Genomic DNA, 15,520 nt, shown 5'->3' on the forward strand with positions numbered 1-15,520 from the left:
AATCTTTCAAATGACCACTTGTGACCAGTGGCTACTGTTAACAATACAGCTCTAGAAGAGATCTACCAAACATAGTATGTAGACTTCATTTAGATCCCAATTCAAACAAAACATAAGAAAGGGGCTAGGGAGCGGGGATGAAAGGAAGAAACGTTTATGAAATCTTTGGGGAGATTTAAACACTAGCTGGATTTTTGATGCTATCAAAAGAACTTTCCATGTTTTTAACGGATAAAAATAGTTTTGTTATTTTTAAAAATATCTTTCAGAGATACATACCAAAACATTTATGGATGAAATGACATGATGTCTGATACTTGTTTCAAAACAATCAGGCATGGTGAATGGGTGAGAGTATAAATGAAAGCAGATTGGTCATTGTTGCTAACAGGTTGCTAATTTGTTGAAGCTGTGTGACATGTACTAGGAATTTCTACTACTAATTTGTATTTTGCATATATAAGAATATTTCTATAATGAAAAAGCTCTTCAAAAAAGAAGGAAAGGGGTGCCTGGGTGGCTCACCTGGTTGTGTCCAACCTCGGCTCAGGTCATGATCTATCAGTTTGTGAGTTTGAGCCCCACATCAGGCTTTCTGGTCTCAGCGCAGAGCCTGGTTCAGATCCTTTCTCTCCCTCTCTCTCTCTGCTCCTCCCCTGCTCATGCTCTCTCTCTCTTTCAAAAAATAAATAACATTTAAAAGATATAAAAAAAAAAAAAAAAAGGAAAAGATACTGGCTTCTAATTGTGGAATGAATAAGTCACTGGAATAAAAGGCACAGCATAAGGAATATAGTCGATGATGTTGTAGTAGTGCTGGATGGTGACAGACAGTGGCTACGCTTATGGTGAGCACAGCATAGCTTAAAGGGATGTTGAGTCACTACGTTGTACACTTGAAATTAATGTAGCATTGTATGTCAACTGTACTCAACAAATTTTAAAAAATAAGAAGGAAGGAAAAGCCCATTTTAAGTATAAAGACATGTATTGATTAAAAGTAAATAGATGTAGACAGATAAACATGCTAACACTAATCTTTCTAATCAAGAAAGCAAGTGTAGCTATCTTAGTTTCAGACAGAGCAGATTTCAAAGTAAAGAAAGTTAACAGGGATAAAGAAGGGCATCACATAATGATAAAGGGGCTAATTTTCCAGGAAGACATAACAATTCTTAACATGTATATGCCTAACACTAGTGTCAAACTATGTGAGGCAAAACCTGATAGAGCTGCAGGAAGAAATAGATGAATCCACCCTCATAGTTGACATTTCATCATCCCTTTCTCAGAAACGGACGGATGCAGGAGGCAGAAAATTAGTAAGGACATAGCTGAACTCAACAACGTCATCCATCACTGGATAAAATTGACATTTGGAGACCGCTTCACCTAGCAACAGCAGAATATACATTGTTCGCAAATTCATCTGGAACATTCACCAAGGCAGTCTACATTTTAGGCCAGAAAAAGAACAAAACAAAACAAAAAGCTCATCATAATGGATTTGAAAGAATAGAAATCATACAGTGTCTACTCTCAGGCCACTGTGGGATTAAACTAGGAAGTAAGAGAAAACTAGAAAGTTAGCAAATATGTGGAGATTAAACAACACATTTCTATTGTAAATAGCATGTGTCAAAGAAGAAGCCTCAAGAGAAATTTAAAAATACTTTAAGCTAAATAAAAATGAAAACTACTTATCAAAATTTGTGTGATGCTAGGGCGCCTGGGTGGCTCAGTCGGTTAAGCATCCAACTTCGGCTCAGGTTGTGATCTCACAGTCTGTGAGTTCGAGCCCCACGTCGGGCTCTGTGCTGACAGCTCAGAGCCTGGATCCTGTTTCAGATTCTGTGTCTCCCTCTTTCTCTCTCCTTCCCTGCTCATGCTCTGTCTCTCTCTTCTCAAAAATAAATAAACGTTAAAAAAAATTTTTTTTAAAGAAAAATTTGTGTGATGCTGTGGAAGCCATGCTTAGAGAGAAATTTATAGTATTACATTCATAGATTAGAAAAAGAGGAGAGATCTAAAATCAGTCATCTAAGTTTTCACCTTGGGAAACTGGAAAAAGAAGAGCAAATTAAATCCACAGTAAGCAGAAGAAAAGAAATAATAAGAATTCAAGCAGAAGTCAGTGAAATTGAAAATAGGAAATCAGTAGAGAAAATCAACAAAACCAAAAGTTGATTCTTTGAAAAGACCAATAAAATTGATAAGCCTCTCTCCAGGCTAAGTAGGGAAAAAAGAGAGAGGGCACGAATTACTAGTCAAATGAAAAAGGGGACATCACTAGAGATCCATGAAAATCAGAAGGATAATAAATACTATGAACTCTGTGCCCACAAATCTGATAAAAGAAGAAATGTGTGATCTGAATAGGCTTATGTCTATTAAATAATAAATTGAATCACTAATAACCTTCAAAACAGAAAGTCCTAGGCTCACACGTGTTTACTGGTGAATTCTACCACATATTTAGTTATACCAATTCTTTTTTTTTTTTTTTTTAATGTTTGTTTATTTTTGAAGGAGAGAGAGACAGAGTATGAGCGGAAAGAGGGAGACAGAATCTGAAGCAGGCTCCAAGCTCTGAGTTGTCAGCACAGAGCTGGATTTGAGACTTGAACTCACGAGCTGTGGGATCATGACTTGAGCCAAAGTCAGATGTTTAACCGACTGAGCCACCCAGGCGTCCCAATTATACCAATTCTTATAATGGCTTTTTAGAAGGTAGAAGCAAAGGGAATACATCCTAATTCATTCTATGAGGCCAGTATCACCCTAATACTAACCAGGCAGACATTACAAGAAAAGTACAGATCAGTGTCTCATGAACATACGTGCAAAAATCTTCAACAGAATATTAGCAAATCAAATCCAAAAAAGTATTAAAAGAATTATACACCATAACCAAGTGGGATATATTCTTGGGATGCAGGGCTGGTTCAACATTTAAAAATCAATGAAATCCGTCACATCAGCAGACTTAAAAAAAAAAAAAAAATCACATGATCATATTGATAGATGTAGAAAAGGCATTTGACAAAATCAAACACCCATTCATGATAAAAAGAAAAAAAACTCTCAAAAACAGGAATAGTGAACTTTCTCTACTTGATACAGACTGTCTACCAAAAAAAAAGAAAGGGAGGAGCGCCTGGGTGGCTCATTCGGTTCAGCATCTGACTCTTGATTTTGGCTCAGTTCGTGATCTCACAGTTCATGGGATCAAGTATCATGTCGGGCTTTCTGCTGGCAGTACAGAGCCTGCTTGGGATGCTCTCTTCCCCTCCCCCCACTTGTACTCTTTCTCTCTTCTCTCAAAATAAACATTAAAAAAAACTTTTTATTTATTTATTTAAAGAGAGTGCAGGAGGGGCAGAGAGAGAGGGGAAAGAGAGATAAAATCCCAAGCAGGCTCTGCGTTGCCAGTGCAGAGTCCAGTGTGGGGCTTGAACCCACAAACTGTGAGATCATGACCTGAGCTAAAACCCAGAGTTGGATAGTTGCCACCTGAGTGAGCCACCCAGGCGCTCCAATAAATAAACATTTAAAAAAATAATAAAGGATTAGTGTCCAGAATACATGAAGAACTTTAGCAAATTAGTAAGGAAAAGATAACAATGGGATAAAAATACCCAGTAAATAGTAACATGCAAGTCATGGCAGAGGAAATCCCAGTAGCCAGTAAACATGAAAAATATTCCTACAGTAATCCAGAAAGCGTCTGTTAAAACTATAGTGAGACACCATTTGATAGTTACCAGGTTAGCAAAACATAACGCGTGGGAAATGATTGTACAAGAATCCTCATTGCTGCATTATTTATAGTAGCAGAATCGTGGAAACATCCTAGATATCTGTCAATTTGGGCATAGAAATGACGACAGTAGGATACAGAGGTACCTCTGTGTGTGCGGACATGGAATACCAAGACAGGAAGTGAAGACAAAGGGTGGAGGAGTATATAAAGTGCTCCCTTTTGTGTTACTGCAAAAAAGATGATGTCTGTGTATACTTGTACGTGCATAGGCTATTTGTGAAAAAAACACGAGAAACTGGTTGGGCTCTGGGGAGCGGGACAAGGGGACAAGTGATGGGTACCTTTACGCTGTACTTTTTTGTACTATTAAGAAATTTTTTTAACCAGATGTATGTAGTACCCATTCAAGAAAGTAAGTAAATAATTGTTACTGTATTTTAAAGCATGGAATCTGGAAACACACTATGTGGATTTAAATCCCAGCTTCAGTTCTTATTGGATCCATGAAGTAGTACAGATTACTCATCCTTCCCATGCCCCATTGTCATCACCTGTAAAATGGGGACAATAATAGTTATGGTACATAACTTTCCTCATAAAGTGGATGTGATGTTTAAATCCACTTAAACTAAGGAGCACGTTGCTCAACACACATAGTACGTACCCAGTATGTGTTATTATTTCAGCAGTTGTTAGGCCCCACAAAGGTAGGATAGTATTTGATAGTGTGGTTGCTTATATCCACAAGTCCAAAACATCATCTTTTGTAACTTGTGGTAATCAGTAGCATACACACTGTTTCAAAGTATATGTGGTCTTAGAGCAGAATGAAACGACAAACCTTGAGTAAATGCTGTCCTTCTGAATTTAGCAGCTCTGTGGATCCAGCACGGGTGTTCTTGTTTTCCTCTGATACGTATTAGAATTTTTTCTTTTTAGAAATGTGAACATAATTTGAGCAAGCCAGAATTTAATCCAACATCTATCAAATTCAAAATCCAGCTGGTTGCTGTGTGAGTATTTTGGGATTGGTGTTTTTAGTTACTGTTTTTTGGCTTTTTCAATATGAAATGTATTTACTCTGGGTTTACAAGAAGAAAATGACATCAGAACAGTTTTGCTATTTCTTCTGTTTAGATTTTGAACTACGTATCATGAAGTTAAATACAAATTATAGACCTAGAATCAAGGGTGTTTGTACTAGGGACACAGGGACAGTGTGGTCCGGGGCAGAGATTGTTTTGTTTGTTATTGGACAGAGAGTCACTGGTCACTCATTACAAATTACAAAGTGCCTAATTTTGGTATTGATCCAAAATATCAAAGTAAAAAATAATAATGTATGGCAAATCGAAGAGTATCCCTTTCATTGTTCATCTTAATTATGTTCTGAGTGGGATAAAAGTGATTATTAGTGTTAATTCACTGGGACTTGTCGAGAAGGGAATTTTATGTACGAAAATCACCTTTCAAACAAGAAAAGTAGTTTGAGAAATTAGGAAAATAATTGTCTTGATTTTAGGGCAAGAGAGCCCTTCCTAAGTAAGGCAGGAAACCCAGAAACCACTAAAGAAAATAGACAGCTTTGCTCTTAGCAAAAAAAAAAAAAAAAAAAAAAAAAAGACAACAAAGTCCTGGGACAGACAGTAGAGTAGGAAAGAGTATTTGGTATTCCATGATAGATAAAAATTTGACGTCCCTGGAAGACAGAATTCCCACAAATTGGAAAGGTAAAAATGGGAGTAGGACAAAGGATTTGAACTGGCAGCTTATAGAAGAGGAATTTCAAATGGTTAATGAATACATGGAAAGATACTGAGACTTGTTAGGAGAAGTTTAATAAAGATCATTTAGTGCTCATGAGAATGTGAGGAAACGTATTTGCATACACTGTTGGTAGGCTTGTGGATTGCTTTATGGAGTCTTTTTGGAGAGTGGTCTGGAATATCCAGACAAAATTACATAGACTAAACCCAGGAGTACTGTCTCAGGAATCTATTCTTTGAAGCAAAAGCACCAATATCTAAAGATGCATATGTAAGGATGTGTATTATAACGTTTTAATGACAAAAAGCTAGAAACGCTTTCTGTGTCAAGCCAATTAACCATAAAAACTAGTTGATTAAATTGAGGTACACTCAGCGTATAGAATATTATGCAGCACTTCTACATAAGTCGTCTCAGCAGTCAAAAACATTGAGAATAGGTGTATAAACACCGAGCTGGGATTTGACTCTGGGCAGTTTTGAGTTCAGACTAAGCACATGTGAGTCTAATACTCTATTTTCTTACTTAAAGAGGCAGCAAAGGGGTACCTGGGTGGCTCAGTCGGTTAAGCATTCAACTTTGGCTCATGTCATGATCTCATGGTTCATGAGTTCAAGCCCCATGTTGGGTTCTCTGCTGTCATCACAGAGCCTGCTTTAGATCCTCTGTCTCCCTCTGTGTCTGCCCCACCCCTGCTCACACACACACTCTCTGAAAAATAAACATTTACGTTAAAAAAAAAAAAAGGCAACAAAACATACAGTAGTTAAGGGCAAGGACCCTGGAACTACACTGTCTGAGTTTGAATCCTGGCCACTCACCAGTAAGTTACTTCTCCCAAGCCTAGTTTCTTCATCTCTGTAATGGGGATGATGATGATAATACTTGTGTCATGCAGTTACAGTGAAGATTATGTAAGTTAATTTTTTTAAGTGTTTAAAACATTGCCTGGGATCTTTGTAAAAGTATTTGGTAAGTAATGTGGTGGTGTTTTTACACCCCTGGATGGTGTTACTAAGTCTTGGGTCCCATAACCAGTTGCCTGTTAGATTTACAGAAATGAATTAATAAAATCTCAAAAAATATGTCTAGCAAATGTATAAGGAAGATGTCTACCATGATACACACAGATATATGGGCCCTAAACTAGAAATGTGCTTAAGATTTAAGAAAGAACTCCTTAGCAGTTGGTTTCATTTCTTAAGTTCTTATTATGATGATATCATATGATTCTTTAAAATTCTATTTCTGTGCCATGTTCTAATCAAAGAAATCTTTGCTGTACTCACTTAAAAAAAAGTAACAATAATTTTAAGAGACTTCAATGAACATTAATGTATTTTTTTATTCATGCATAGCAATTATATTCCAGAAGTGAGAATCATGTCAATTCCCAACCTTCGCTACATGAAGGTTAGTACTTTGCTTGTTAACAGGGAGACAAAGGATTGATCAGAGATGTGTGCATGTATGTATGTGGGTGGCTGTGCGAGATTCAAGAGCAAGGGATAGAAAAGAAAGGAATCATAAAGGAATTGCGATTTTTAATTTCTTTAAGCAGGGATTCTTGACAACAGCATCTTTGGCATACATTTAGAAGGAGTAGTGTGTACATTATACAAAGATGGGATCATGGGTGGGGACAGAAAGAAGATATTTTACCCCACAAGCATCTTTAGCCACGTGATTCCACCATCTCATGCCTGTGAGTGTATCAGATAATCAGGAATCAACTGGATTTCTTTACCATGGCCTTTCTCTTCTTTGAGGTCCTTATCTGTGCCCCCTCCTCCTACCCCCCACCATGAGTTGTAGAATATTCTGCAGCAGCCTCTTTAGTTCTTTCCTTCCATGCTGCTTATGAAGATGTTTATGTAGTCCATGTTCATTTAAAAGATTTTTCTAATCTCAACAAAGTACCAAATAAGGGCAAATTATGGTTCAAGAAATCATAAAAATCTTTCAAGTCTTGATGAATGATTTTTTCTATGTCTGCTTACCCTGTGGCTTTCATATTTATGAGGACTTCTTTTTCAGTCCCTAAGTGGAGGGCTGGGTGGAACAAGAGTTACAAGCTTTTATTGCTTAGATAATGTATAGTCCCCAGATTTTCTGGATCTAGTAACTGGCCCTTTCTGTGGGATCTGTCCTATTTCCTCATGTGATAGCAACTCCAGAGCATACATAGCCTGACATATAAATAATAGAATAGGAATCAGTGAGCACTTGGAGGACCCAGTGATGTAGAGGTGTAGGTAGGTGTTAACTACTCAGAAATAATGGGGGATTGCGGGGAAGGTGACAGTTTTGTGAAATGCTTGGTATAGCAACTAAGAAAGTGGCCCTAGGTGGCAGTAGTAGAACATGTCTAAGAGAGGCTTTTCGTGTTCCCCAGGAGAGCCAGGTCCTCCTGACGCTTACGAATCCAGTGGAGAACCTCACCCATGTGACACTGGTGGAGTGTGAGGAGGGAGACCCGGATAATATCAATAGCACTGCTAAGGTAGGTGCATTTTGCCTTATCCTGATGGACTCTTACTTTTCCTGGAGGGGCCTTTTGACCTGGCTTAAAGGACTCCATGCTGTCTTCCGTTTCCATACCCAAGTCGTCATCAAGTTCTTTTGATTTTACCTCTTGAGTTTTTTTTTTACTTTATGCACAATCACCCTACCATTGCTCTGTTGGAAGGTCTCTTCCGTTCTTACATGCACTGTGACAGTAACTTCCTGGCTGCCTTGTTTTGAGTCCACCCCCACTTCCATTCCAGCCCATCTTCTGTCTTACCACCGAAATGATCTTTCTAAAATCTAACTTTGATCACGACATGCTGATCATTGGCAATCCCTCTGACTTGGGAAAGAAACCCAGATTCCTCGGCATAGCAGAAGAGCTTAATGGCCTTCCCTCTATCTTTTCTTCCAGGATGACCTTCTGTTTTTTTTAAAAAAAAAATTTATGGTTTTTGTTGTTGTTGTTGTTTTGCTTTTTAATTTTTGAGAGAGACAGAGCTTGAGTGGGGGAGGGGCAGAGAGAGAGGGATACACAGAATCCGAAGTAGGGTCCGGGCTCTGAGCTGTCAGCACAGAGCCCGACACAGGGCTCGAACTCACGAGCTGGGAGATCATGACCTGAGCTGAAGTCAGACACTTAACTGACTGAGCCACCCAGGCACCCCTTTAATTTAAAAAAAATAAAAATTTTTTTTAATGCTTTATTTTATTTTTGAGAGAGAAATTGAGAGCAGGGGAGGAGCAGACAGAATCTGAAACAGGCTTCAGGCTTCAAACTGTCAGCACAGAGCCTGATGCAGGGCTTGAACCCACAAACCATGAGATCATGACCTGAGCCGAAGTCAGATGCTTAACCAACTGAGCCACCAGGCACTCCTCCATTAAATTTTTTCTTTTAATATTTATTTATTTATTTTTTTTTTTAATTTTTTTTTTTTTTTCAACGTTTATTTATTTTTGGGACAGAGAGAGACAGAGCATGAACGGGGGAGGGGCAGAGAGAGAGGGAGACACAGAATCGGAAACAGGCTCCAGGCTCTGAGCTGCCAGCACAGAGCCCGACGCGGGGCTCGAACTCACGGACCGCGAGATCGTGACCTGGCTGAAGTCGGACGCTTAACCGACTGCGCCACCCAGGCGCCCCATTATTTATTTATTTTTTGAGAGAGAGAGAGAGCATGCGAGCAAGGAGAGGCAGAGAGAGAGGGAAACACAGAATCCTAAGCAGGCTCCTGGCTCGAACCCATGAGTCATGAGGTCATGACCTGAGCCGAAGTCGGAAGCTTAACCAACTGAGCCATCCAGGTGCACCTTTCATTCTGCTTTTTAATGATTTCACTTACTAGCATCATTTTCAAAGAGAGATGACACTCATCTGTCCTTACTCTTTTTAAAAGTTTGTGGTTTTTAAAACTGTGTTTATTTAATTTTAAGTAAGTTAACATACAGTGTAATACTGGTTTCAGGGGTGAAACCCAATGATTCATCACTTACATATAACACCCAGTGCTCATCCCAACAAATGCCCTCCTATCATCCACTTATTTATTTTTTTAATTTTTTTTTTTTTAACGTTTATTTATTTTTGAGACAGAGAGAGACAGAGCATGAATGGGGGAGGGTCAGAGAGAGAGGGAGACACAGAATCCGAAACAAGCTCCAGGCTCTGAGCGGTCAGCACAGAGCCCGACGCAGGGCTCGAACTCACGGACCGCGAGATCGTGACCTGAGCCGAAGTCGGACGCTTAACCGACTGAGCCACCCAGGCGCCCCCCTCCTATCATCCATTTAGCCCATCCCCCTTTCTACCTCCCCTCCAGCAACCTTCAGTTTTTTCTCTGTATTTAGGAGTCTCTTATGGTTTGCCTCCTTCTCTGTTTTTACCTTATTTTTCCTTCCCTTCCCCTATGTTAATCTGTTGTGTTTCTTAAATTCCACATATGAGTGAAATCATATATTTGTCTTTCTCTGACTGATTTATTTCACTTAGCAGAACACACTCTAGTTCCATCCACACGGTTGCAACTTGCTTTTTTAGTAATACTAATAACCTGTGAGACAGAAAGAAGTGCCTGATATGTACACCCAGCTTGTAGATTTGCTCTCTTTCTCTTCATACCTCCCCAGGCTCATTTGTATCCATAATTACAAATATGGTTGGCGTTGTTACCTGCTAACCTCTGACATAGCAAAGTTGAGGCCTGCTTACAACATAAGGCTGAGTCTGAAGAATGCTTAACTGTTCTTTGTTTTTGTACTTTTGCTGGAAATGTCTGTGTTCCTAAACAGTATGTTTTCAAACACTGTATAAATAGTGAAGTAGTATTGTGTATTTCTTGAAACTTGAATCTTCTGTGTGTTTAGGTCAGTGTAACGCTGTGCTGTATTTTGTCGAATGAATATCCTGCAACTCACTGGCCCATTCGGAGGCAAACTTCTCTGTTTCACTCTGCAGGTTGTGGTGCCTCCCAAAGAGCTCATCTTGGCCGGCAAGGATGCAGCAGCCGAGTACGATGAGTTGGCAGAACCGCAGGACTTCCAGGACGATCCTGAGTGAGTGAGCGCTCAGTGACCGCCCTCCCCTGCCCCCCCCCACATACACACACCACAGCTGGCTCATATGGGAGCCCCACGTGCAGATCCCAGTTTTCTCATCCTGGTTTTCTGAGATACTTTTTTCCTATGATAAAAATAATTACTATAGCAATTTGCTGAATACATCTACCATGATGAAGAAGAAAATAAAATAAAATCCCACTACCAGAGAAAAGCACCATTAACATTTTGGTCTTTGGCCTTCCATGTATTTCTTCCATCATTGGGATCATTCTGTAAGCCGTTTTTTAACCTTTTTTTCCTTTTAAATATATTTGTCCCTCTTTTAAAAAAATTTTTTTTTTCAACGTTTATTTATTTTTGGGACAGAGAGAGACAGAGCATGAACGGGGGAGGGGCAGAGAGAGAGGGAGACACAGAATCGGAAACAGGCTCCAGGCTCTGAGCCATCAGCCCAGAGCCCGACGCAGGGCTCGAACTCATGGACTGCGAGATCGTGACCTGGCTGAAGTCGGACGCTTAACCGACTGCGCCACCCAGGCACCCCTATTTGTCCCTCTTAATAAAAAATTTCAAGTACATGATTTTTAATAGTGTGGACAGGATCCAGTGTTCTCTCCCTATAGTTTTATCATTAGATTTGTCCATGTACCGCTCATCCCCTGCCCTTTGACTAAAAGATTTTACTTTCTCATACCTAATAACTGAGAAGTAACAACCAAACCTTTCCCTGGGTGAGGGTACATCAGTACACCAGTCTAAAACTGCAGCTGGAAACTGCTCCTTCCTGAGGGAAGCATTGCTGGAATGATGCCCACAGGAACCACGCACAAATAGGAAGCTCATAGGCAGGAGCAAGCCCCTACCCCTTCAGATTTCTAGTCTCCTTTAGACCCCTCCTAAGCTCCCTGTCGGGAGCCAGCCTACAAAGCAGAAACATGGACAGCAGAATCCCGTGTCACAAAGCAAGATGTAGAAGGTGGGTTTGGAGCTGAAAGAATAGCTTCGCGTACAGGCACAAGGAACACATAAGCTTTTTAAACAGAATGATCCAAAGTTTCCTCAGTAAGAAAGGAAGAAAGAAGAAATAACATGGGATGGGGTTGGCGGGGCGGTGTGGATAAAGGGCAAAGATGAGATTAGTACAATGATTAGCAAACTTGAGTGAACTTCAGAAAGCATCAGGGCAGGTGTTGTGTTTTGTTTTTAGTCTGTAGAGTCCCAGGCCCCGACCCAGATACTCTCTTTAGCAGGTCTAGTGGAGCACCAGAAATCTGAATTTTTTTTTTAAAAGCTTCCCAGGGGCGCCTGGGTGGCGCAGTCGGTTAAGCGTCCGACTTCAGCCAGGTCACGATCTCGCGGTCCGGGAGTTCGAGCCCCGCGTCGGGCTCTGGGCTGATGGCTCAGAGCCTGGAGCCTGTTTCCGATTCTGTGTCTCCCTCTCTCTCTGCCCCTCCCCCGTTCATGCTCTGTCTCTCTCTGTCCCAAAAATAAATAAATGTTGAAAAAAAAAAAAAAATTTAAAAGCTTCCCAGATATTAGTGGTTACCTGAGAAGTCAGGCTAGAAAGACACTTAATTTTTTCCGAGTTTTTTTTTTAATGAATCTGATACAAATCAAGGGTTCAGTTATTTACTGTAGTACAAAATGCATTGAGTTAGTCCAATACAGAATTCGTTCTCTGTAATCCTTGCTTTATGTGGGTCCTTAAATGACATTAATTAGGTAATAGAAATTTGTTAAACCAAGGTTGGTTTCTGAAAAGATCATCTGCGATAACAAATTCTAGTCAGGTTACATGACAGATTTAATAAAAAATTGAATGAACTATATTTCACATTGTACTTTTAGGACTTTCAGGTATTTGGAAATTAATACTATATAATACTATATAAGTAGGTAACTGTTTAAATCCAGTAAGTTTTCTTAGAGTGAGTATCATTTGATAGTAGATCAAATTCTGTTTCATTGCGCTTTAGCTTTTTGTTTGAAACTAAGTTACTAAGGCACAAAGTTCAAGTGCATGTCACAGAAGATGAAAATTGAAACTTCAACTAAAGAGATTATTTTTCTGTTCTAAAAATTTCTAACTTACAGAGCTTATTTACAAAAACACATTAATCTGTGGTGTTCCAGAAATTCCGTTACAGCTCTGAGTTAATATCAGTCTGTATCCTATAGAAATATTACCACATGCACACAAAGATAAATGTAAAGGGGTAGTCGTAGCATCATTGTCTATAACAGAGGAAAACTGGCAATAACGTCAGTATATACCAACTATAGTAACTCTATGAGAAAATACTATGCAGTCGTTAAGTAGAATGGAGAAGATTTCTATATACCAGTATGGAAAGGTGTTTGTGATAAACTGAGAGGAAAAAACCAAGTTAACAGAATAGTGTGCCCCTTTTGTGTTGGTTTGAAAAGCAGAAAAGTATAAGTTTGTAGAAAAATATCTGGTAGGTTAAGAACCAAAGTGTTTGTAGTTTTTCCCTGTGTGCTGAGGGGGAAAATGAGGGAGAACTTACATTTTCCCATTTGAATTTTCCACAACTGTATTTTACTTTTACAATATTAAAAAGATAGATTGACATTTTGCTGAAAGAATGCTTCATCCCTGATAAACGGAATGGTGGTCATAACTTGTCATCAGATAAAATGTAAGTCTTAGTGGCTTGGCTGACTTGTGACCTGCCTAATACTGTGCTTCTTTTTTTCATAGCATTATAGCCTTCAGAAAGGCCAACAAAGTGGGTATCTTCATCAAAGTGACCCCACAACGTGAGGAGGGTGAAGTGACCGTGTGCTTTAAGATGAAGCATGATTTTAAAAACCTGGCAGCCCCCATCCGCCCCATCGAAGAAAGTGACCAGGGCACAGAAGTCATCTGGCTCACCCAGCATGTGGAACTCAGCTTGGGCCCACTTCTCCCTTAAAAGGTGCCACCAGTGGGGCGGATCCCAAAGGACAGTACCACCACGAGCCCACGTTAAAATGTGGAAGCCGCTGCTTCGTTAAGCCTTGTTTGTAACGATGTACCCAGGCACTACTGAATCCTATTCCTAGGAAGGTGGGGGCACAGGCAAGGCATTGGGAACACAGGGTAACTCCTGTTCTCTTGCTCTCACTTCTGCTAATACCAGTGAATTACTGTCTCCCTTACTGAACCCCGCACGTCGAATAACAGCAGCATAGTTCCCTCCCCAAAAAAGGGGGTGGTGGCTCTTCTTTGGTGTGGCATTAGATTTACCACCTGAGAAATTCTGACCATACTGTCTCCCAGTCTGATCTCACAAGGGATCACGGTCTCACAGATGAAACCTAAAATGGTAACTGAAAGGTGGACCTGCTGTTAATGATCCAGCACTGGTCTGCTCTCTGCATCCCATTTAGCTATAATCTAGCACTCTAAACATACCCTTCACTGGTTGCCATGGCTCCCATCTTGCTTAGGTTTCCACTGGACAGAAAAGTAGAAATTGTCACATCGTCTTTAGTTTTGCGGTGTTTGAAAAAACCCGTGAGATTCTCAAGGCGCTCCCATTTGCCTTTTTCTAAGTGAATACAGGATACTTACTTATCAGTTCCTCTTAAAATTTCTTTGTTGTTAGAACATGGAACTCTCTTTTGAGAAGAATTGAAGAAGCAAGCAATCACATGTCATGTCAAGGGGGTGGCGAATCCCATTCATTTTAAATGTTGCCACAATATCCAGGGGTTACCGCTGTCACTGGGAGGCAGCCCTTCTGTGTCTCACTCCCTTCCCCTCCTCTCTGCCCTGCCTCTTTTTTTTTTTTTTTAATTTTATTTTTGGGACAGAGAGAGACAGAGCATGAATGGGGGAGGGGCAGAGAGAGAGGGAGACACAGAATCGGAAACAGGCTCCAGGCTCTGAGCCATCAGCCCAGAGCCCGACGCGGGGCTCGAACTCCCGGACTGTGAGATCGTGACCTGGCTGAAGTCAGGCCACCCAGGCACCTGACTGCGCCACCCAGGCGCCCCTGCCCTGCCCTGCCTCTTTAACTCAATAAGTTGTTCTGGACATTTGGCACCTGGAAAGAGCCCAAAGAAAACTTGGTGGACAAGTTCACTTCTGGAATGCAGATTTTTAGCATGATCCAAAACTAATGTTCTTTCCACTGATTTGAAGGGTTACATAATGATTAAAATCTCTTGAATCCCAAACTAGATATTAAGATAAGGAAGCTTTCCTCTTCCTGAGTTTAAGACTTTTATCATATGGTGTGTCAAATAAGACCATTTTGATTGTAAACCATAAAACAGTTCAGCATACTTGCCTAACAGCACACGTGCTGTTTTCTCTTGGTATCCTGGAGCTGGGTTGCTGACCTTAATTTCTGTGTTTTCTAAAGTGAGATTTGACCAAGTAGACCAGCTGCACCACATTGTCTGTAAATGTATTGTTAGCAAGTGGCCAACACATTTTTGGGGAGAAGAGAAATTTCCTGTTTGTCCTCGTTTTGTTTTTAAGTTCAAGCCTTTAGTTAAAAAACAATTAAGATATGTAGTAGTCTAGAACATAGACAGGGCATAGTAACTTATTAGCTCCCTCTGGAAGATAAAAATACTTAGGAAGCCTTTGAAAGACACTAAATTGTACTCTAAAGCTTAAGCCGACTTTATGAAACAATATTCCACAGAGTAATATATATGCTGCAGTATGAGAAAAAACACATATCTCTAACATTATGAGAGTAATCAGTAAGGTTTAGCCTCTTAGGAGTTGTGGCAGGGGGTTGTATAATGACAATTTGCAGACTGTAGATACAGTTTAATTTTTTGTGACCCCACAGTGTCAAGTTAGTTTTTATTTCACTACCTGCTAGAGCCTGCTCTGATGCCACTGCTCCATATTTGCTGGTGGAGAAGCTGGACCTCAGAGCAGAGAATGGCTTCCTG

At 40.1% G+C, this 15,520-nt stretch overlaps 1 protein-coding gene across 2 annotated transcripts in view; it reads left to right on the forward strand.

Moving 5' to 3' along the window:
• The window catches only part of DCTN4 (dynactin subunit 4), a 30,895-nt gene extending 16,509 nt beyond the window's left edge, over positions 1-14,386 (forward strand). For both annotated transcript variants that reach the window (XM_047875620.1, XM_047875630.1), the window contains exons 9-13: positions 4,703-4,776; positions 6,889-6,943; positions 7,926-8,033; positions 10,497-10,594; positions 13,323-14,386. In XM_047875620.1, the coding sequence (XP_047731576.1) occupies positions 4,703-4,776; positions 6,889-6,943; positions 7,926-8,033; positions 10,497-10,594; positions 13,323-13,536 (549 nt within the window). In that variant the 3' untranslated portion in view covers positions 13,537-14,386. The remainder of the gene's footprint in view (positions 1-4,702; positions 4,777-6,888; positions 6,944-7,925; positions 8,034-10,496; positions 10,595-13,322) is intronic.
• Positions 14,387-15,520: the final 1,134 nt, after the last annotated feature.

The sequence above is a fragment of the Prionailurus viverrinus genome, chromosome A1 (assembly GCF_022837055.1).
Source record: "Prionailurus viverrinus isolate Anna chromosome A1, UM_Priviv_1.0, whole genome shotgun sequence".
NCBI classification, from domain to species: domain Eukaryota; kingdom Metazoa; phylum Chordata; class Mammalia; order Carnivora; family Felidae; genus Prionailurus; species Prionailurus viverrinus.